Source organism: Gadus chalcogrammus, chromosome 22 (assembly GCF_026213295.1).
Source record: "Gadus chalcogrammus isolate NIFS_2021 chromosome 22, NIFS_Gcha_1.0, whole genome shotgun sequence".
NCBI lineage: Eukaryota > Metazoa > Chordata > Actinopteri > Gadiformes > Gadidae > Gadus > Gadus chalcogrammus.
This window is the reverse complement of record NC_079433.1, coordinates 5,937,398-5,962,464: the sequence shown is the minus strand read 5'-3', so window position 1 is coordinate 5,962,464 and position 25,067 is coordinate 5,937,398. Positions and strand designations below refer to the sequence as shown.

General features: G+C 49.1%; 1 protein-coding gene across 1 annotated transcript in view; it reads right to left on the bottom strand.

The window, feature by feature from the left end:
* pard6gb (par-6 family cell polarity regulator gamma b) overlaps positions 1 to 25,067 on the bottom strand; it is a 37,366-nt gene that overhangs the window by 4,193 nt on the left and 8,106 nt on the right. The window contains exon 2 of the mRNA XM_056583443.1: positions 22,673 to 22,938. Within this exon, the coding sequence (XP_056439418.1) occupies positions 22,673 to 22,938 (266 nt within the window). The remainder of the gene's footprint in view (positions 1 to 22,672; positions 22,939 to 25,067) is intronic.

Here is a 25,067-nt window from a genome sequence, read left to right as displayed (position 1 = left end):
CTGGTCCTTCCATGCTGGACTGCTCAACTGTCCAGACCAATAAAACTACCAACAAAAAGGCCTTACTTAAGCTCCCGCTAGGATGCATGATTTTTCCTCATTTCTTTCCCCCTCGGTTTAAAGTATTCTGGTACAGGGTATTTTTAAAATACTCGATGTGTACGCTGCGGCACATGTTTTGATTGAATCCAGAAAAGGCATTTTGCTACAGGGCTGGAATTTCTTCCGAAAGTGCAAGTCGTCTCCCTGATGAGAACCATATTGGAGGGGAGAGTCTCGGTAGAGCCTCATTAAAGTACAGAAAGGTCCCCGGTGCACAACCCGACGGCACCACTTCGCCACACCCCAGGACTCCTGCCCCTGCCGTGCAACACGACACAATCGCCCCAGAACAAGAGAGAATAAGCCTAATCTAATTTGTATGTCAATCGTTCTTCTTCTTTATATTGTAAAATAAAAAAGCGTCAAAATTGTCGACTCTCCCTCTTCAGTGGGAAAGGAAACATTCAGAGATTTGTGACTAGAGATGCGTTTGATCGCTCTCTCGATCGCGTATTGATTATATAGGCCACCCATCTCAGAGAGACTCTTCTTTACATAGAGTTCGGCTGATTCTACATTCCTGGGGTAATACAAGCTTGTGAAGACCCGGAAGTTTCTAAAACCTGGGGGGGTGGGACCGCAGAATCGGATGTCCAGTCTACACTAAAAAGAGCCCGACTGGTACTATTCCTGTCTGTCTGTCTGACTGTCTGCAGGGTGTCCAGATTAAGCACGGGACGGTGAATCTGTTGGGAGTGTACTGTGAGTCTCTCAGAACCAAACGTGATTGTTTTTACATGACGTCTTATCATGGAGCTGGACCCTGATGAGTCAGCAGCTGATAAAACAAAGGCTGCAGAGGTCCTGTCTTGACGGAAAGATTGGATTGTGTACATTCGGTCTGTGCTGTATTACGAACAGGCTGCTTATAGGATAACGCCGTCGACCTTAAGGACCAGGCAAGACGAGTTTGATCCGGTTTGAAATAAAAAAAAAAACTGTTAAAGCTGGCCGCGGTTAGCCAGGTCAGGCTCCATTTAGCCATACCTAAATGGTGATTCTGGCACAAACCGGTGTGAGCCAGGAGGCCAATCACACGCATGCTCCTCTAACAACTCCTGACAAGACTAATCCCCAATTGCACTGAAGCATGATGGGTAATCCCGCGTGAACCAGATGATCAAAGACTAGCAGGTGGTGGCCGATGGTCTTCTTAGGGGTCCGGCGGAGCGGCATTTCCCCTTGCCATCAGATTGAATGAATGGAAGTTTCCAGAACTATGTAAACATGGACCATATGGAACCTAAAGTGACAAAACTTGTGTGTCGCTCTCTCCCCACACACACACACACACACACACACACACACACACACACACACACACACACACACACACACACACACACACACACACACACACACACACACACACACACACACACACACACACACACACGGCTGTTAACAGTTACCCTAAAACTAGTTACTCTTAAACCCTAAAAAAATCGCCATCCCACTGCCAGTCTTCCGAGAGCCAAGCTAAACGCTGACATGGAAGGAAAAATGCTAATTGCCTTAAATAGCGCTGGCGCTCCCAGCCTAGCCTATCTTCTGCTCTGTCTTTTCCAGCATCATCAACCTCAATTTGTCGTGAACTACACACATATTTGGGCCTGTGGACGGGTTCATGGGCCAAGGAACTCAGGTTCGGTTCCTTCCAATCACGTTTTCACCGTATCATCAATTTAGGGAATTATCGCTTTTATCCAAAGCGACTTACTCATGGACATTTAAGGACATTTGTCAGAAGAAATAGAAACAATATATCGCTGTCGGTACAGTAAAGATATTAATTTCTTTATTCATGCCCTAATCATTTGCAATTGCTAGGTTAACCCTCTCCCTGTATACAACAAGATAGCTAAAATAAGACGCTACACAATTCTTAGTCCTTTATTATTAAGTGCCAGGACGAGGACGAGGCTATGTGGGTGACCCCGGTCTACACTCTAGATGAGCATGTGTGTGCGTGCGAGCGTGTGTATGAGTGTGGAGCACGTGTGAAATGCACGTGTACGGACTAGGAGATACATCAGAACAGGTTGAAGGCAAGCCTTTTGATATTTCATTTTTCGGTCCAACTGTCTGCCTAGCTTTGCCAGGAATCAGGTGTATTGCCAGGAACCCATTACATTTAGCTTTGCAGCTCCGTGCCGTTGAGTTGGAGCCATTTCGGACCCCACATAAATCAGTCGTTCGGATCAACGTGCCCTCAGTTCACTCTGCTGCCTAGATTCTGTAAGCGGTTTACTCTGGTGCCACAATAAGAAGTTATCAAGCTAATTAAGTGGTTTCAAACCTTGGGGTGGGGTCCACTAGACTTCCTGTAAAGACTAACTGTGCCTAACGATTCAAAGCCACGAGCCAACTACTACTAATCACCACGTGTGTAGCACAGCGATGCGCTTACGTTCACCTGCATTATTCTATATTACCGGCAGATGATGACTGGGTCAAAACAACTTGCTGGGAAGAAGATGCACCAAAGCTAAGGCTTCAGTGCTTGAAATGGGATCAGAGGCCAAAAGAAGTCGGGAGTCACTGTCCTAGTGGGAGTGTCGGGCTGTCGTGTGATCCCAGACAGACAGCCATGCAAAACAATTCCCCTGCGTTTGCCTCGACTCTTTTAAGAGGCAGCCTGTCACAGCTTCCTGCTTCATCAGCGTCTCCCAAACAGCGCAGGGATCTCCAGAGAGGTTTACGACCGTGCGTCGAGAGCGTTCCCGGGAAGCACTTTGCCCTGGCATGTCTTCCAGCGCCCGCTCCAGGCCCAAAACAAACCATAAAGATGCACGGAGGGCAAGGCATCATGGGTATTATGAAACTCAAAAAACAAAAACATCATCGTTCTGAAACGCTTGGGTGAGCTTGCTGATGCTCCGGCCTCGTGAAGCGGCTCTCGGTTCACTGCTTCCACGGAGAAATCGATAAGGATTACCATTATGGCACGCGGTACGCACGCATGTTTGTGTCGGGCGAGAGACCCCCCCCCCCCCGCCCCCCCCCCTCAAACCCATCAGAGGGCGTACATGTATAACAAGGACACCACAGAGCCAGGGATGAGGTCACTTTTAGGGAGTCAGACGCCGTAATGGACCTTTTTGTGTTGGGGGAGCCCCTCGTGTGAATGTCCACAATACCCTCATGCATTGACGGCACTGCCCCGTGATAATGGGTGGTCGCAACACATGTTGTACTGCCGCTTGTGGGGAACAATGCAGGCTGTTGATTGGGTCTCGTGCTGGTTGTTTGGTCATTGGTCGGGGCGCCGACTGAACCAGTGTAAACACCCAGAACGCAAACCCCGCCCAGACATTCAAGCACTGCGGCGTAAACAAACGGGGACTCGGCTGATGTCACTCAAATTCATCAGAGTGTCGAATGACATCACTTGGACGCGCTCCAGCCGGGCAGACGGATTGCAGTAACCGGTCTTTCGAGACGGTACGGTTCCGGGAAGGGCCGCCCGCCGCTATTGATTGTTTAGATACCGTCGCCGTGATTTGCAAATACACCTGATTGAAAGAATGATGGTGCATTTATGTTTGTCCACACGCACGCACGCACGCACGCACGCACGCACGCACGCACGCACGCACACACACGCACGCACACACGCACACACGCACACGCACGCACACGCACGCACACACACACACACTGAATAATTATAGGTTCAAACTGATTTGCGATGAGTAATGGGATTGGCCGTACAGGATGAGCTAAATCAATAAATAGATTCAATCACACATATTACAGACAAAAATCGCATCTGTGTGTACTGAACTGGTCTGGGGCGGTACTATGTTATGAAATACCACTATAAATACCAACTCAAGAAGGGATGTTTACCTCTACCAGCAGCCAATGACTGCTACTTTGTTCACGAAAAAACTATAAATACATCCTATACGTCCCCAGTCCTCCTCACAGAATCAGTTTTCTCCCCGAGGTGACGAAGACGGCCCTTGCTATAGATCCTCTGGCCCGGGCTTGTTGTGGCCATACCCTCACACGGACCTCCTGGCTGTACCCTTTGCAGTAAAATGGAGGTCTTTGTGCTGGTGGTGGCCCGCAGAACATGTGAAAGTGCATCTATATGGAGGAGGTACAGGAGGTCGGTGGGGTCAGAACCCTCCGCGTCCCTCCCACCTCTCACACACAGGTCGCGGAACCCCATTTTAACGAGGCTCTTGTTGGAGTTTTATTTACACTTTGGTATGACCAAGTGGCCCCTCTGACACACACACACACACACACACACACACACACACACACACACACACACACACACACACACACACACACACACACACACACACACACACACACACACACACACACACACACACACTTTGAAACCTACAAAGCAATACGACAACATGAAGACTGTGAGGGCTGGGGTGTGGCGTGTGTGAGTGGTGGGGACCCTGCACAAAAACCGGGTTGAACCTGGAAACAGATCGGTTTTGTTTCGTGTCCCATGTCACATGTCCCATCCACCGCCGTGGTATTAAAAGCTGCAGGGCCACTGGCCACTGACCCTGGGTCAACGGCTCCGTCTATATCCAGACGTACACTCCGCGTCACATTCCTGCCCCCTAACCCGCCGACCTCTGGGCCCTGTCACGGGGCTCGCAGGGCCAGGCGTGACCAAGGGCTGCCTGACAGTGGAGAGACCACCGCTATATATGAGAGAGAGAGGGGGAGAGACAGAGACAGGGAGGGAAAGAGGGAGAGAGAGAGAGACAGCGCAGCAAGAGCGAGACAGAGACAGTCTACGGAAAGAAAAAATAAACAGAATAACTCTAGACCCACTTTCTTTTTGCCTTGGGTTACCGCACGCACACACACACACACACACACACACACACACACACAACTCCAAGTAGGGCAAAGCGAAGACACCTTAAGTGCAACAATAGCAGCATACAGTGAGGATGTGTGTGTGTCTCCAGTGTAATTCTCTGTGTTTCGTTGTCATTAAGGAGAATTGGTTCTTAAAAGGAAACGCCAAAAGGAGAGCATTGTGCTTAGTGGGGGGGGGGGGGGGTCAGTGGGTGGTCACCCCAGACGCCCACTGCATGACATCATAGCACACTCAGGAACAAAGACATTCTCTCTTTCGATGGTTGGGGAGAAAAGATAAATCCACACATGGTAGTGTAAACTGTACACTGGACACGTCCCTCGATGGAACGATAGCAGAGAAAATAGATAGTGGCCAAAACAATGTGTCATGGGAGAGCTTTCATTCTGCTAACACACAGAGACAGAGACAGAGACAGAGACACACACACAGACACAGACACAGACACACACACACACACAGACACACACACAAACAGAGACACACAAACAAACAGAGACACACACAAACAGAGAGACACAGACACACACACACACACTAACACAAAAACACACACAAAGAAACACACACACACACACACACGCTTGACTCCCACCTGGCTCTTCCCTCCAAGGTTACGATAACGGTTACTTTACTGTTAACTACGTGTCAGGTGATGGGGTCGTAAGTGCACATGACACAAACAGAAACGACTTCACGAGACGAAACACAACACAACTACGACTCTCAAAAGTCACACACCGTCCCACAAAACCGCAGCAGGATCCGTCCACGCGTTCAGCGGATATCTTGGCAACAACCACCCCCCCCCCCCCCACCCTCCTAACCCCCACCCCCGGCCAAGGTATTCAGCAAATATCAACTCGGAGACCGGGGGGAAGAAAAATAAAAGAATCCAGGCTGGGGAAGAGAGAAAAAAAAGAAAAAGTCTTCTTTAAAATAAGCAAACATATTTAGCATTCTTGTCAGGGCTGGTTGAGGCAAAGCCTCGGATGGAAAGTTGGGAGTGCGCCGGAATACAGGCCGGCGCGTCCGCTGACAGTTGGAGGGATGGAAAACAGACAGGGGGAGAGGGGAGAGGGGGGGGGGGGGGGGGGTCTGTCTCCTCGCCGCCGGGGCCGCAACGGCGAGCGAGTCAGCGGCGACACAGCGCGTTCACGGGGCGCGACATGTACGGACACGTGAGAGAGGGGGTTGTGATTCGCTTAAAAACACAAAGAAGTTAAAAGAGCTTGGGCTGGGGCCGGGGTGATGCACACGGAGGGAGGAACAGGAGTCATGGTTGGGAACGGCCCGGTACGACGACACCGGGCCCGCGCTGAGTAGATTAGCCGGCGGAGCGGGAGTTCAACAGGTCAGGCTGGGATGAGTGACACACACACACACACACACACACACACACACACACACACACACACACACACACACACACACACACACACACACACACACACACACACACACACACACACACACACACACACACACACACACGTTATCTGTTCCCCACACTCTGTTCCATAGATGCTGTGGTGCCTGCCAGCACATCTGGGATGCGTTAGGCAGAGCTGGGCGTGCACAGCAGGGTGGGGGGAGTGAGTGCACAGAGTCTCCACCCTCGGCCCCACCCCCACCTGCAGGTGTCAACACCCACCGCACCACCCAACCCCAACCCCATCATTAGTGCCCCTCACGTCTCTGTAGCATTGAATACTAAGGGGAGAGCTGTGTGGGGATGTGCGTGTGTGTGTGTGCGCGTGTGTGTCCCCTCCCTGGCCTTCTCCGAAAAAGGCCTTACTTTTTCAGAAAAAAGGACGATAAAAACGATGATTGATTGCCGCCAATCCTGCCCTCACCTGGCTCCAAGCAGCTCGGGCTGGGGGTTTGAATCCAGGGAAGGGGTTTTACTACCATGTGGTCGACAGGCCGTCTGTCTTCCTATGTTTCTGTCCGTCTGTATGCAGCAGGCATGGTGTTACCGCCGACACGGAGATTGAACCCGGGTCCAAAATCAATACATTACTTTCAGGGAGTCCAGATTCAAAATAAACACCATCGCTAAAATTGTCCTCTTGGAGATCCAAAATAAACTCCACTCGACAGAGAGAGGAGGAGAGAGGTCAGTGCTCCGATTCAGGGGGTTTGAGTGAACCAAAGTTCAAAAAGACACATTATATACATTATAGACGTACTGTATAGGTCCCATTGTAAGACTGGGGGTGGGGGCGGGGTGGGGGGGGGGACTCTGGCAATATGGTCTGACCTGGCTAGTGTGTGTGTGAGCCAGCGCATAACTAACTATATGGAATACAGCAGCCTACAAACTAGGCAAATCTTTCGATAAATGATACAGAGAAGCTCTTTTTTTTATATCAAAAGTGTCTCAATACAATCGTGGATTCTTTAGAACCTCCTTGATGTGTGTGCGTGCTCATGGGATCTCTGGGTGTGGCCGCGTGCGAGGTGGGAGTCATACCCCAGGAACCAATCACAAGAAAGGACTGGGGAATGAGAACCAACAGTAACAGGCCGGCACGTACAGAGTGCTTCTGTAACTACGATCACACACACACAAGTGTGGATTACCTCCCCTTACTTCCCGCACTGGACTGTGCGGGAAGCACAGTCCTGTGCGGGAAGTACAGTCCCCCCCCCCCCCCCCAACAACTGCATTATGGGAAACCCGTCAAACAACTGTAAACGCCTGTCCAATTCTCCCAGTGATAAACATCACTGGGACCAAAAGACCCAACCATGATGGAAAATTAAATGAATATAAATACGTCATGTTTAATGGACGCTTTTATCGGAAGCAGCTTAGACCACCGCAAGTGGGCACGTTTAAAACATGTGTTAACCCACACGGGGTCCGGTGGGTTTGATTCCGGTAGGGAATCAAACCTCTACCCCGGGCAGTGTTAATGCCTTGCTCCAGGGTCTAGACAGGATGACCATTGATCAAATGAGCCGTCCATATTTCTGTCAACTGTAATAGGTCTGTCCGTCCTGTGTTGGGAGAGGGCGGGGGGCTGCCTACGTCTGGGCAGCCCCCGCCCCCCCCCCACAGGTGCCCCGCCCACTCCAGTAGGCTGGCAGTGATCGGAGCCAGGCCCCCCCCGGGCCTCTTAATCTGCCCCTGGACGGAGGTGAGACACACCAGACTGCCTGGAAGGATTAGCTAAAAACCACCTCCACCCCCCTGCTCCTTCTCTCTCTCTCTCACACACACACACACACACACACACACACACACACACACACACACACAAACCCACACACACCCACCCACACACCCACACACACACACACACACACCACACACACCCACACACACACACACACACACACACACACACACACACACACACACACACACACACACACACACACAGAGTAGATTTGAGGGGACACACTTTGACCTTTCCACCATCTTTTGTATCTGTGAAGATACAACTTTAAGCCCCGGGCAGCGTCTCGATACACTAACCAGACTTGCCGCCATCTTGTCAGCAACAGAGATAAAAAAGTACTTAGTCAATGCCGGGAAGGAGAGGAGAACATTTTGATAAACAACCAATAACCCAATGTGACGAAATCCAAAACATTCACTTTACCGTCGAAACATAACAAAAAAGAAACGTGACGTAGGGACAACCGCACCACATGAAAGTGCCCCGGGGCGCACACACACACACACACACACACACACACACACACACACACACACACACACACACAGCTAGCATGAGAAGCTGTCTTCACCGTGCTGTTCAGCCCAAGAGTGCGTGTCAGAAAAATGTACTAGCAACAGCAGCTAGAAACGTTATCATCTAGTGCTAGCAGCTCTATGCTAGAATAATACACATTGAACCGTCCTAGTAATAGTTTGTAATCCAAACTAAGAATTTAGGTATCACCGCCTTTAAAAATAGACGTAGCGACATATATTCAATGAGACATTGAAGAAGGACAAACACGATGGAACTGCTGAGTGACGGTAATGGTAATGCGATAGTAGTAATGGCTAATAAAGATCTCTCCAATCGTGTGACAATTGATTCCAGTGTTCCCGTTGCAGTTGGGTAACTCAGACATGCAGGCTCAGACATGCCTGCATGTCTCCCCACCACACACCTTCCTGGGAGAGTGTGCGAATGCGAGCGTAATTTGAATAGATACGGGGCGAACCATTAATGGAGTCAGGAAAATCAAGAAATGTATGTCAGCACACACACGCACACACACACACACACACACACACAACCTCTTCCCCACTTCCCCCGTTTCCCTCCCTCCTCCATATCTTCCTTCCTCCCCCTCCCTCCCTCCCTCCCTCCCTCTCTATCTGAATTGCTGAGTCGGCCAGACTCACAGGCTGTCCCGCGGCCCACATGTTTGGAGAGGGGAGGCATGGAGTCTGCAGGGAGGTGATCTTCTCACCGTGTGTGTTGCTGTGTGCGCGCGCGCGCGTGCGTGCGTGCGTGCGTGTGTGTGTGTACGTGTTTGTGACTGTCTGCGTGTGTTTGACTAAACTGCTCGAGAGAGTTTTCAATAAGCATCTCTCTCCCGCTCAGTAATGGAGTGCGAATGAGTCATGAGTTGACAAAAAGGTTAAAAGACTAACGTCAATACATTTGAAAAAGAAAAAATAGATAAATCTCCTCCACTGACGAACCCCAAACTAATAACACAAGTTTGTCTAGGAAAAAATGAGAAGTTTCAAACCGCCGGTCGGCCTCGAAGGGTTTTGAACAACAGTACGTTTGTCATTCAACCTGCGTCGCGAGGACTTCGCCGAAAAAAACTCAGCCAGCCCAGTCCAGCCTACAAGGGCAGCCGAGGTAGACGTTAATCAAAGTGGCATTAACGGCAGATGGGCCATCGGAGAGAGCAGCAGCAGACTGCCGCGTGGGACGGCAACGGACACGGCCGGCCATGACACGCAGAGGAGTTGTTATCTCAAGGAAGCCGGTGTTATTAAGGCTCATCCTCTGCACTTCCTCTGTCAGGGAACACAGGCTGACCGGTGAGGCCGAAAGAGCAGAAAAACGTACAGTCCTCGACTCCTCGCTGTCATCCTGATGGAAAAACAGCGTTTTGTTATGAACATCGGTCATGGGGTTATGGCAGAAATACTTCCTGCAGGGTAGAGGGAATATGAATGGTCCTGGGATGGGTGGGAATGAATGAGAGTCTCGATTAGCAATATTTCTTACAGCAGAAACTCAAGACCTCTTTTGCACAAAGTCAAGGAGAAAGCATCCCAAACGGGTATCAAAGAAGCAAAGTAGAGTTCCAGAACTTTCCCCGACCAGTGCTCTGGTGACCGCCGACCCTCACGGCCAATAGGAACCACCGCTGGCCTGGCCCCAGTGGAACCAATGAGGAGGAGGCTGTCGGCACCAGTTATGGCTTTAACACAATCGTCCAAAGGGCTGGGGGGATGGGGGGGGAGGGGATGACAGCTTGTCTCATTGTTTGAGCCATGTGACCTAAATATAGATGTAGATATGTACTTTATGTGAGGCTCAGCTCTGAGCTTTAGGGCACCATGGCGAGATGATGTTGGAAGCACGCACATGCATCAAACCCAGGCAGTCTCACACACACACACACACACACACACACACACACACACACACACACACACACACACACACACACACACACACACACACACACACACACACACACCACACACACACACACACACACACACACACACCATTGAGGGAGAAACAACCTCCAAATCAGTTGTTGGAGTTAACCTATCTATTACAAAGCACATGTACTGAAAATACACATGATAAACACCTGGTCCAACCGTGGTTCAAATGCAACGTGGAGGACAGCTTTGGTGGCCAAAGCGATTAATAGAATGTTCACACCGATAGATGACAGATTTATTGGCTTTATAATTAAAACAAGACCAAGAGTTAACAGGCAGCACGTCCATCAATCTGTAGGTCTGAGTGTGCAAGTGTGACAACTGATGACGGATTGGGGTTGAGTCTTGTCTCAACGGTCATAGAATCCTTCATGAGGTCCGAGGGAGATAAACACCAGGAGACCACTAGTGGACTAGGACAAACTCTAGACTGATAGGAGTGGTTTCAGGTGATGGATGGGGTAATCAGCATTCCCGCGTGTTGCATGATATCCGTCACGTAGATGTGGTTTGCACTCCAAACAGCACAGTGGGTTCCCCTCCAGGCAAAAAGGTGTAGATTATGCTAACTACACCCAAACAAAGAACCCGTGTGAAGCTATAAACATTGTTTGGTGGGTATTACAGTATTACACACCCGCCGCGACTGGCACATGAAGTCAGGGATTAGCATGATTGCCGTAAACAGCAACCGAAAAAGAAAAAAGAAATAGAAACCGACATGCTTGCAAAGCAAACACAACATTGCTTTCCCCGTCCACCTTAAGCATGGGCCCAGTGCTCTTTGTTCAGCCCCTGTGTTGTAGTAGCCACGCCAGCGGTGGATACATGCTGCTAAAAGCCAGCCCAGTGAGTCCCTTCTTCTCAGTAATTATGGATGCTCAAAATAACCCTTGGTAGCCAGAGGCCGTACGTTTCGGATGGCAACTCCAACAAACTGCTCCAAAGTGTATAGAAAGAGACCTTTGGGAGCTCAGAGTTCGGTTTTTCTTTGACTTATAACACCGTTAAACGAGAGAAAAGAAAAAACAGCAGGGGAAAGATTATAAACATGTCTTTTAAAGTGCCAAGATTTCATGTAAATAAATGTCTGTTAAGTCACTATCCATCGCAGAATCAGGCATCACAATGGGGATTGAGCCTTAGGCCCGCTGATGAAAGCCCTTGCAGTGGCAGGATTATGAACGCTACCAAACTGGGTCTCGTTACTGTATCTCTGGGAACAAATACCGCTTATCTCCAAGGATCTTTGAGATTGCCACTTTAAAATCGGTTAACGAATGCATTTGGCGTGACATGTACCACATCGGGTAACCACACAGATTATCTGCGCTTTGATACATTTACTGAACCCAGAGGTGTGTCCGAGCAGACTTGTCATTGCACACAAGCTGGCACTTGCGTCATGGGAATCGGCGTCGAGTGTGTGAAAGTCTCCGTTTTGGGCCACAGCACACGCTTATGAATTATTAAAAAACACAAAAGCACACTCACACGCACCCACGGCGTGTTCGGCCCCGACCCTCAGCAGGGATGTAATTAGGGAGGAGCAGACGCCTCCTCCTTCTGCAGTGCCCTGTTCCCTGAGCGATCACCCAGCTCCACCCTAATAACACCTCGCGCCCCCCCCCCCCCCCCCCCACGACCGCAACCCTCTCCTCCCTAACCCCGGACTCACCCCCTGCCTCTCATGGATTTGGTATCATCCCCCCAGCCTCCCCCCCATCTCGCATCATGTCTGCCAGCCAGTCTCTGCGTTGTCTCTTCTCTTCGTACCAGCAAATGAACTGGAGAACATTCCTCCAGGGTGAGTGGGGTTTAATGGGGTTGGATGAGTCGTATATTACTATATTACAAAGGACATATTGAAATATGTTTCTGCACCCCCCCCCCCCCAATCCACAACACTGTTGACAGTAGTTTGCTTGATGGGAATTAAAACAAGCTGGAAACCGAAAAGCGAAATCGGTTGAGAAAGCCAAACTGTTACACAGCGTATCATGTGGTATTCAACGGACCAATTAGAGCATAAAGGGGGCGGGGCTACGGAATCGGGAGTTGCGGAGAGGTTGTCCTCACGTCACTGCAGACATTTTTTGTGCTTGCTTAAGCAAAATACACTTGCCTAGCCTTTTCGTAGCTTCAGATAATAGCTTGTGCTAGCTAAGCAAAGGACATGAGCTTGGATTTCGTAGCATCATCCTCAATTCCCTGGGAACCACACAAAATAAATAATCAGACGCCAGAGTTTGGCACTGGAACCGTACTTTATGTGGATGTAAAAGAAATAAAGAAAGGGAAAATAAATAGAATAGCCTAAATATTTGGTCGGGCGGGAACAAATTTCAGTTGGTTTAGTGTTGATCGTGAGCTGGGATGTCTTCACTGTTTTTTCCCCCACGCCATCGACCACAACATGCCAGTGGTGAGGGTCTCTTCCAAAGAAACATCACACACACACACACACACACACACACACACACACACACACACACACAACACACACACACACACACACACACACACACACACACACACACACACACACACACACACACACACACACAGAAACCCAGGGATAGAACGGAAGTCTTTGGGTCTTGTTTCTCTCCATGTGCAGGTTTGGCATCACGGGTGTGGTCTGGGTATAGTGGACGTGTCCCCAGATGACTATATTTGGCTATATTGGGCCTTTCCAACGGGCAATTACCCCAATGGGTCCAAGTATAGGTCGGTTATTTCCGTAATTATTCTCAGTTAAATTCCTCCAAATCAGAACTTGATGTGACTCAACTGTAAATGCGCACTTGCCATCAAATCTTTAATTAGTCCCAAGTGTGGAAAATAATCAGGTTATAATTTTCCCAATATTATTAACTTGAAACTTATCTTCTGGAAGAAAATATTCCCCTGCAAGGCTTCCATGTTTGGGTCATGTTTGTTTACTTCAACCTCTGACTCACTTGAAATGGTTTTCCTTCAACCTTGTCATTATCCCTCTATAAAAAGGTCAATCAAGAGGCTTCAGCCTTGCGAGCAAAAGCACTTTGGTGAAACCAGTCGGGGACAGGAGGTCAACAGAGGCTCTAGGCCGTCTGACTCCCGTCTGTAAAACCACCGAAAACAATGCTGCTCAAAAGTAACCCTGTCTGCTCGTGGTGGGAGAGTCCCAGGTTTGGAAGAAAAAAAAAAAAATCCCTCACAGAATGTCTGGGAAAAAGAAAGACTTCAATGTAATGGGGGTGAGGAGGGAGAGGGGGGAGAGGAGGGAGAGGGGGGAGAGGGGGGAAGGTCCGATCCACCGTTTAAAGTGGGGTTGTAAAACATAAAATGAGGCAGAGACCCAAAGACCACAAAAAAGCACACACACAGGCTAAAACAACAGACGTTGTGAGTTTAATTAAAACACAGGCCGACCGGCGTCCCGCCTCCACACAGCGGGGGATGGGGGGTTGGGGGGGGGGGGTAGGGTTTGACATCAGAGAGAGAGCGAGCAAGAGAAAGAGACTAACGATTGTGAGGTAGAAGGTTTTGATCCATGTGGCAGAGGAACAGAAAACAGAGGGAGACGGCAAAACGTTAGCCCTGTTGTGTTAGCGCTGGAATGCTCGAGTGGGGAAAAAGGAAACTCCAGTCGGGTGCATCCTCCACTAGGCAACGCTGCTTAACCCCAATAAAACAACGCCACCGGCGGCCTGCATCTCCACGGCAACGCTTGAAGGCCATTCACCGGTTGTTCCAAGGCCGTAAAAACGTACAAAAAATAAAAAATGAGTCACAGAAACCCACCAAAAAGGTAATGACTACGAAACACGCGGAAATACACCTCATGTTTGATCGCCTGTTGAAGAAGTCCGGTCGCATTAGTGTCTCTTCTACGCATGTTTTCCCCTTCCTCGTCCACTTGATTTACTGGCCCTGGGTGTGAGGGGCTTCCAGTCATGGGGGGGGACAAAGGCAAGCAGTTCCCATCCGACATGCACACCCCAACTAACTCAGACACCAGCCAGCTCCATCACACTTTAACTGCGGGCGCCATTGTGCTCACACACACCAGGGTAATTTTACAGACAAGCCCACACACACACACACACACACACACTGTCTGGTGAATTTGTGGTTAGTGACGCAGAGCTTCTTTAAACCAAAAGAGTTCTGTGTTTACAGTCTGGGTAACGCTGCCCCAGTATACACAGGTGCATTCGAATCGGCCGGAAGAGCTACACAAAAGGGATACAACTGACCAATGGGAAGAGCGGAACTATTGTGTCGGTTGTGCAGTTTTATGTAGGAGCCAGATTGTTTATCCATCAGCTGCCGATGGGAATGCAGGAATCTGAAACTGGCCTTTCACACCTCGAGTTTTCCTTGGATGAACTGCAAAGAACAAAAAAAAAAACACACAACCTCACTTCAGCAACTGATCTGGGGCCCGTCTGTATCTGGCTGTCCAGGTCTACACACGACCGGCTCTGTCTGCAACTGATCCGTCTGTGTTTGGCGGTTCAGGTCTCTACACTTGGACCGGCTCTGTGCGCGCGGCCTTCTGCTCCTCCACCACACACAGTTTTCCAGAGAGCTGTGTGGAGCGCAGACCTCTGCATCAGCAACGTGCCCGGGGGCCAGACCGCAAGACGGACACGACCTGTCTACCATGGTGCCCGCCAGCCCTCTTCCTCGCTTCTTCGCTCTTCTTCAAACCCCTTCGTCCTCGAACCCTTCACATGACTGATCACTACTGTAATATTCTGCTGCGCTTGGCAACCACGCATGGGAGCCATTTACACACACGCACGCACACACTAAACAGTGGTTCAAGTTTTATTACAAATGCAGCGTTTTTACATGGGAGGAGACATTTCCGAAGGCATTTATGCTGCGGAGACAGTATCTGCGGAGGCTTTGCCAATCACTCATCAAGAAATACTTCTTCACCACAAAACTCGCCCGGAATTGATCCTTTTTCCCCTCTGCTTAACCGTCCTCCAGCTTCCCAACGCTCAGCTTGCAGCTCTCGTTTTGCGTTGTGCGTACTGGAGCTACGGGGCACTAGGAAGAGCAGAGAGGAGTATTTGAACACTGCGCTTTTGTGGGACCACCAAACCCAATCAGTGTTAACCATTCACCAGACCTGGGTAGACTCAAGGGCGGCCATTATTATGTACATTCACAGAGTAGCGCCTTGGTCAGAGCCAGTGAGCGACAGGGTTACGGAACCAACTTGAAAGGGGTGGGCTCCCCCTTCTCCCCGCCACCCCACCCCACCCGCCCTTCTCCCTCTCTCTCCCGTCAGCCTGACCCCCGACCCCTAGCCCCCCCCCCCCCCCCCCCCCCCCCAAGGTCCCACCCACTCAGCTTCAACCACCAGTCTTTTTTCTTCTCTTTCCCCCCATTGCTTCCAGTAAGTCTAACGGTCTGAGGCAGACACTAATATGCAAGGAATCTGGAGCGGTCTCAAGCGCTACCTGGAGCACGGAGTCCAGGAATGCAGACAGCCTCCAGCCCCCAGCCCCCCTCCGTCCGTCCGTCCCTCCAGAAGCTGATCTATAAAGGGGGCGGGCCCTGTGCTGGTGCCGTTTGGTACGATCCAGTCTCAACAATGGGCCTGTTGTAAAGACCGGTTGTCTAAGCACCTACGTTGTATGGAGGCGGAGACGGTGGGGTCAGTGAAGGGACAGACCGACAGTCTGTCTGTCAGTCTGTAGCCTACAGACAGACGGACAGACAGACACTATTTTAAGGACTCTATTCCAGACAGGTATTCATATCTATATAATACATGGATGCTCAATCCTTTACATACTGAAAAGACATATTCCAAATTTAATGAAAAAAAATAAAGTCATTTACAGGGAAAAAGTAGGAAAGAATGAATAACAGTGAGAAAGAAAGAATGAACATCTCGGTAGAACAGACAGCTGGTCTGACCTCGGCGGGGGTGTGGTCATTATAACATGCATGTACTGTATTATTATTATTATCTTTACCCCGTTTACGCAACCAGCACTCTTCAAGCCCCGGGGCCCTGCTCAGATGTGGAGCACAAAGACCAGAAGTGCGAGCAGCTTCAACATAATGGACGGGCCCTCTCAAAGACACTTTTGATGTTGCGCAGGGAGAGAAGGGGACCATTATAGTATCGCTGCGCACAATAAGGCTAGGCCTAGCGTAAAGACAGCATGCTATAAATAACGATTGAACACATGAAAAAGACAACCTCACTCTCTCTCGCCGTGTTGGAGAGAGCGAGAGCGAGAGAGAGCGGTTGTCTTTTTCATGTGGTTAGTCAACTTATCTTTAAGTTCAGCGGATTAACGCGAGAGACCAGTACATTAGAAGGGAAAGCTCCGGAGACAATAGAGAGCTCTTAAAATGCTACACCTGAATGGTGGTCTGCATTCGCTTTACTGTGACAAGGCAACGTGTTTAATCCGTGCTGCTTATAGTAGCGACTTCTAGTACAGTCTCTCTCCATCCCCCTCCCTGGATGTGGTTTCTGCGGAACACACCAGTAACCACCGGGGGTCAAACGCTGATGTGAGGCAAACATGATGTCCAACAAACATACACACACATCTGTCTCACAGCCACTTTCTCCTGCTGTGGTCTGGTTTAACCGTGACTTGGTGCCTACAATTGGACACAGGCCTCCCCCCCCACACACACACACACACACACTTTATTTCAATATTTCCCAGCAGTTGACGTGATACGACATTAAAGTGTCCTTTGATGAAAACAGAAACTAAAATGCGTTTACTCTCTCATATGGCTCTACTCACAGACCAGGGTTTGTAGAGAGGTCAAATAGTTAGGATTTAATAAAGAAAACAGGTCCACACTGGCGAACATTAAACATTGCAGATGCACTTTTGTTCTTTGAGTTTGGAGACCTTTTCCAGGGAGACGACAAGACGTCCACAATGACGTTGACCTGCGTTCTCTGCATGTTAGATACGTGATATTACCTCACTGTCGGTAGCCAATCAATCAACGTTAACAATACTCACGCCGAGCTTGGCTCAAGTACAAAAGTACAATCGATCAATAAACTTTTTATGTTCTTATTTCAGACGACTTCAAAGCTGTATTGCCCCGCATTGAGGCCAGAGGTAGTCAAAATAAATGCTAACCAGATCTGCGTTGCACCGCTTTTGTTCTGATCTTTTGAGGGCTGAGCTGGCGTCTCCTCTCTAGTCCTGCTAGCATGATGTGAACTCAGGGGGCCACCTGTGTCTCTCACGTGAAGCTCATATCCAGCACTGTTCTCTTCACAGGTGTTGTGGAGATAGCACGGCTAGTTGACCTGTGTGCGTGCGTGCGTGTGTACGTGTGTGTTTGGCCCCGTTGTAGGCCATGACCTTGGCCTGGCTGTGTTTTTTAAACTCCAACCCAAGTGCCGCTGGCTCCCTGTTTGGTGTCTCCTCCAGAGTTTAGTCTGAGTTCAGCCCGCTGCAGTCGCCGACACAAACAACTCTGTCCCTCCCTTTTTTGGGGAGAAAAACAGACTGCTGACACGCAGGCACGCCGCTGAAGCAGATTATGTGGTCCGTTCAGGTCGTTAAGTTGCGGTTCACATAATTGGAAGAGTTGACATTTCTAAGATTCTATGATTTTTTTTTTTTCTCGGACTTCAGCAAGACATAGTCCAATGCATGAATGAATGAGGTCGATTTGAGTAGACTTCGGTGTTTACGTCTAGGTCTACAAGTAAGGCAAGGCAACTATGCTCTTATTCGCAAATCATCATTCCCCACTTTGTTTCAATATAAATAGCATAGCCAGTGATTAAATAAATGGTTTCCTGTCTGGCAGACCATGGCAGTAGTATTTGCCCAACGTCCTGAAAAGCGTTATCCGAGACCTACTTTGAATTATTCCTTACGAGGAGAGATAAGAATACACGGTTAAGTGTGAGCAATAACAAAAGATACGAGGGCAGATCGAAGCATTAAAACCTATTTGAATATCAAATTCAGATAAGTGTACGTTATACCTCTGAATGGAATACGGACAGGGTTGCTATTTGAATGTCACAGATAAGACCCCACAAACCTATAACGACTGTGTCCCCACAAGGCCTCTACGATTCACACACAGGAGTCACACACAGTGGTCCTGCTAACCGTTTCACTGGACTATTGTCATATACAGGCTGACCCCAGATACCTGCACCACAACAACGACCCTCTCAACAACATTCACACAACCTTCACTAACGGAAAAACACAGGCAAAACATTTAACCTCCCCACCAATCAGTCACACTACATCCAGCTGTAATCTAGCAGTGAAATAAACAATTTACGAATACGAATGTTATTCGTCCATGATGGTGCAGTAAATAGACAGATCTGCGTCCAGAAAGGAAGCTTCTTCTCAAAAGACGAACCCAGTCAGTTTGCGTCTGTATTTTGTCAACAGTCGTGGCTTTGTTACCGATGGATTAAGGATTTATGCAAGAGAACTGACACAGCGCCGGGTGGCTCGCTGCGGTCTAAATATAAAAACAACACAACACATACCTCCTCCGGCACCTTGACGGGGGTGTTTTGACTCAATCACACGGCTAATGTTGTGGCCTGTCGGGGAGCTTACGCTAAGCTAACACACCGTGCCTTCGGGGAAACGTGAGTAAATAAATAAACACGCCATTACCATTAACCTGATCATTGTTGGGGAATCCTAATCCCCTGATAATGAGGGAACACGCGTTTTACTAGGAGTGTAACTGAAACAGGTGGTTCGCGCCGCATGTGTTGGGAATGCTTCTCCGTAAAATTTGCAGAGTCAGATATCGTTTGTTAAATATTAATTCAGGATCGACGTACTCGTGCTTCCAGGCACTTGGGTGGAAGGTAAAATAGTAATATTCTAAAATAGGGCTAACTGTCTGATGTGTGATTGTTTACCAAGATCCACCTCTATAAAAACAAAAACGGTCTCGGGCATTTGCAACTTAAAAAACCAGTAATGCTCATTCTCACTCTTAAAACACATTCCTGTAACCGCGAGGGGAGAACAAGAATTGTCTTGTCCCGCGATAGGCGGTGCTTTGACTAAGCCTGTGTGCTCATGCACTTTATTGTGCATTGTTGTGAGACAAAGCTGTAAAGTGTACACTCACTGCTATTCCCTGGGCGCGCTCCACACAGCCCGTCATCATACACCCCATAGCAAATAATAGGCAACAGTGTCACGTCTGCACAAAAAAGAAAAGCCACACCGTGACAACCAAGCATACATGCCTTTAGGGATCATACCAACAATGATCCTTTGGACACTGTGTGTGTGCGTGTGCGTGTGCGTGTGTGTGTGTGTGTGTGTTAGATAATAGCGGATGTCGTAACGGTCTCGTGCGCACCACTTCAAACACACACAAACACACAGAAGAGCGGGCCGGTTCAAAAGAAAACACGAGGATATCCGATCTCCCTAGGACTGGAGCAAAGACTGCACGGGGTCAGGTGGGTGACCTGGCTCAGCGCTCCAGGTGAACCAGAGCTTTCTCCGCCGCTTCAGATCCCAGGAAGGTCATTAGTCAAATCCAGATCTCAGATCAGATCTGCACCTCTGGTCCGCTGACCGCAGGATGTCCTGTGGTCTAGCCACTGTTGACGTGTTTGCACAGCAAACACTTAAAACACACAGGAAGATGCCAACTCAGATACCATAGAAAGTGTCCCAGACCCTGAACCCTGAACACCCCCCACCCCCTACAGTCCCACCTCTGTGGCCCAACCCTTGCTGGGTATTCAATCTATTATTGATGACACCAGTCCTAAAACTGCATAGAAATAATAATGCAACACGCTGTGAATAATTAAAAGCTGTGGCTATATGAGAAATGACCCGAACATCAAGCCAAAAGGGCCAAGTGAAGTTGAACAAGACTTTGAACAGTGTGTGCGTTCGCTTGTACGCGCGTGTGTGCGTGTGCGTGTGCGTGTGTGTGTGCATTAGACCAGTTGCCTCCCAGCAGGACCAGAAGGAACCAGTGAGCTCATCCACACAGCCACCGAGCAATGACCTGCCCGCTTGAAGGACAGCACTGCCTGGCACGCCTGGCTATCACAGAGTGACGCCTCTTCACACACACATTAATGCACACACACACACACACACACACACACGGTAAGACACATATGCTTGACCAGAATCAAAACACACATACCTCATTGTTAGTTCAACAACAAAAGACTCCACAGTGAGTCTGGAGAGCTAAAAGATTAGTGCAGCATCCAGACCCCCAACCCATGGTCACAGAGCTGGCTATGACTCACACACACACACACACACACACACACACACACACACACACACACACACACACACACACACACACACACACACACACACACACACACACACGTGAATATGCGGTTGCCATTGCGACCAGGATTGCATCAGAACAGCCGTTCCTGAGTTTGGTTACATTTCTGTGGCATATGCCCCTTATTATTAAACAGTGCTCATCGTCATGAATCAAATATCGGTGGAGAATAATCCAGATAATAACGATGGCGTCCTAAACTGAGGAACAGATTTATTTTTTAAATCCGACAAAGCTCACTACCGTTCAAATAAACCCCCTTAAAGTAGGCTTTGGGGTTTATCTTGCATTCAAAAAGCAGGGAACACAATAATTGTCTGTGGGTCGTCGTTTTACCGCCGCACTACACTTACACCAATTTGCATTTTCACCTGGCGGCCATCTTGGCTCTAAACACAGGCTAAGAAGTGGAACTGATTGCAGAATTCCACATCAAGTGAGATCACCCCGTGAGTGTAGAGCTACCGTGGAGCGTCCTGAGACTAAACATATCCAAGCAACAAGCACACGCACACAGCCTGAGAAAACCTCCACCCCACACACACACACTGAAGGGCCCTCTCTTTTCATGCAGATCTTTTGTCTACCAGTAATGTCTGGTATGCTGGGATACAGGCTGGGCTCAATGACCTGATTTCTATGGGGGTGACAGCCACTGTGTGTGTGTGTGTGTGTGTGTGTGTGTGTGTGTGTGGTGTGTGTGGGTGTGTGTGTGTGTGTGTGGGTGTGTGTGTGTGTGTGTGTGTGTGGGTGTGTGTGTGTGTGTGTGTGTGTGTGTGTGTGTGTGTGTGTGTGTGTGTGTGTGTGTGTGTGTGTGTTTTGGTTAAGACACAGGACTTAGCTGAGGCAGACAAAAAAAAACGGACAGATATAGCCAATAAGGGGTCAGGAAATGCATAAACACACACACACACACACACACACACACACACACACACACACACACACACACCACACACACCACACACCCACACACACACACACACACACACACACACACACACACACACACACACACACACACACGAGAGGAAAAAGCATTATTGAGGTATAACCCCTTGGCAACTTATGCTTTTCCGCAGCAAAAGTTTTGAATGAGTTGCCAAAGTCAAAACACAGGATACATGCTTCAAAAGCATCAATAGCATCCCAGGAATACACACCACTAAAAATAAACCCAAGATGAAGTTCTAAGAAGCCCAGTTTCAATGTAGCACACTTGACGCCAGGTGCTGTACCACAAGGCTCACCTTCCCTCACACACTCATCTGTCTTGCTCTGTGAGCGTGTCTGTTTGTGTCTGGAAGTATATACAAATGCGCGTACGCATGTGCCTTTGAATGCATACATGCGTACATGTCGTTGGGCTGGTTGGGCGGGTTGGCTGGTCGCTGCAAGGTTGCTAGTTCGATCCCCTAGCTCCTATTAGCTTAAGTGTGGAGGTGTCCCTGAGCAATGCACCTCACCCTAACAGCTGCCGACGAGCTGGCTCTCGCCTTTCATGGTGGACACCGCCATCGTTGTGTGAATGTGTGCATGAATGGGTGACGGTTAGGCAATGTTGTAAGGCGCTTAGCGTGGTTTAAAAAAAGCGCTGTACAAATGCAGTCCATTTACCATTCATTTGTGTACGCGTGTCTCCCCACGGAGTGTATGTCAACGTCGTGCACGCATGACCTCGTGATTGCGTGTGCGCCTACCTTGTCTCTGGATGAAGATGCGCAGCAGGGGGTGGGCCATGGACACGGCCTTGCAGAAGTTGTCGTCGTTGTTGATGGGCAGCAGGTCGCCGTGCACGTCGGCGTAGCCGATCATCAGCTCCATGTTGGCGATGCGGTGGATGTGCATGATGAGCCGGGAGAACTCCTCAAACTTCCCCGGCTTCACCCGGTCCACCGAGAACCGCCGAAACTCCGCCCCATACTGAGGAAGAAGAGAAAGACGTGTGAGGAGGAAGATAGGACGGCTTTGTTAACCCCAGAGATAGCAAGCTAGCGAGCGAGTACACTTTAGAAGCACCATGTCTTTACTTTGATACAGTAAGGCTTTTATTTTGACACAGGCTTGCTTTTATTTCGATACAGAAAGGCTTTTATTTTCAATACAGGCAGGCTTTTATTCCGATACAGGCAAGCTTTTACTTTGATACAGTCAGCAAGCCTTTTATTTTTTGACACAGGTAAGCTTTTATTTTGAAAACCACACTGGAAGTTCCCTGCAGGACATATGCAGAAGACTAAACTGGCTGCAATCCTCGGAGACCGGTTTCAACAGAGCGCTAGCGATGGTATCTTCCACTAATTACATAGCGAGCAGGAAGCCGGTCTTCATGCAAAAAAGAACAGAGAGCTAAATTTACATTTCTCAGGAAGCATATCTTATTTAGTAGTATAAAGTTACCGATGCGACAACCCTGACACAGTCGCGAGGCCGTGACAGAAGACGACGATTAACCTGTTAAAACCTACGATTTTACTCAAAAGTGGTTGCCCAACTTGAGGCAGGAAATGGAAAAAAGGGAGTGTGTGGGGGGGGGGGGGGGGGGGGGGGGGGCTGGAACAAAAGGCAGTACAACCCAGGTAGGTGACTAAGCGCTGGTTGTGACGTCGTACAGTGCGTTTACGCAAAACAGGACTCCCTGGTCATCTGGTGTTCAGGTCAGGGACCTCCACACAGGAGGGACCACCAAGAGGTGACCCCCCCCCGCCCCCTCCCCGAAGAGAGATTGAGTCAACATGGGACAGAGAGACATGATGGTGCCGGTGGTGGTGGGTGCAGCGGGTGGGGTTGGCCAAGGCCACGCCACTCCTGTAATTTGGTGATTCGCGTTGGCGTGTTTTCTCTACATTATCATTAGAGGGTCACGAAGGAGAGGGGAAAGGAAGGGAACAAGAAGAAGAAACATATGGCGGTGGGAGGGGAGGGAGCACGGCAGAACACAGATAGCAGCAGAAGAAGAGCCGGGGGAGAGGAGGAGAGAGGCAGAGGGGGGGGGGGGGGGGGGGAGAGCCTACGCTGTAATTAGCAAAGGACATGGGATCGTGAGTGAACACACGACATTCTGGGGAACTGCATGTGCAGCCTGGTGTACAGATTACAGCCGACTCCCACACACACACCCACCCACCCACCCACCCACCCACCCACCCACCCACCCACCCACCCACCACCACACACACACACACACACACACACAACACACACACCCACACACACACACCACACACACACACACACACACACACACACACACACACGCACACACACGCGTAAGCGGCGCAAAGACACAAGATACATTTTGAAGGACACCTTTATAAAGTCGGAGAACTGGTTTCTGCAGCACACCTCACCAGTCGTCTGCACTCGCAGGTTAATGTCAAACAATATGGACATCAGATAACGTCAAGTAGAACAAAGAACAACTCAAAGATGTGCGAGATGTTGTATGCATGTCTTTTAAAACATAACATAATTAACATAATATAATTCTTGTTGGTTGTCGTGACAGAGGTGCAAACTGTGTGTGATGTAAGCTGGAGTGAGAAAACTAGTAAAAGGGCTCTTTGGGTTGGGACAAGTCTGAACACGGGGATATTAATCACTGGCCTAACATTTTAAACCCTGTACTAAGAATACACCACAAGAACACTGACATCACCGCACCTTCTGGCCAATCGTTTGAGCAGGTTGGAACAAGCTGGATCTAGTCACCTCTGACTAGTGTGTGGATCTATCTTGTTTTTAGCCAGCACAGCCCTGACTTCTTGTTGATACTGATTTTGCATTCCATTTTAGGAATAAGATAGCCTCGGTTTTTAGATTTCTCCAATGGTTTCAAAACAATATAGTGTGTAAACCAATTCTGCAAGACCCTCTCATACACTACAACAAGGGCTCTTTTAGTGAAGTAAAATCCACCAAACTATTTGATGAAACTCTTGTACTGTCAATGAAGGACGAGCCCACTGATTACCTCCACTATCACCTCAGGTCGTCCCCCCGCTGACAAGACCTTCAGGAGAGTGAAACCAGCGCTGACAGACCAGGGTCACAGATACCCACCAAGAAAACCCCTGGGTTGGTCCAAATATTGCT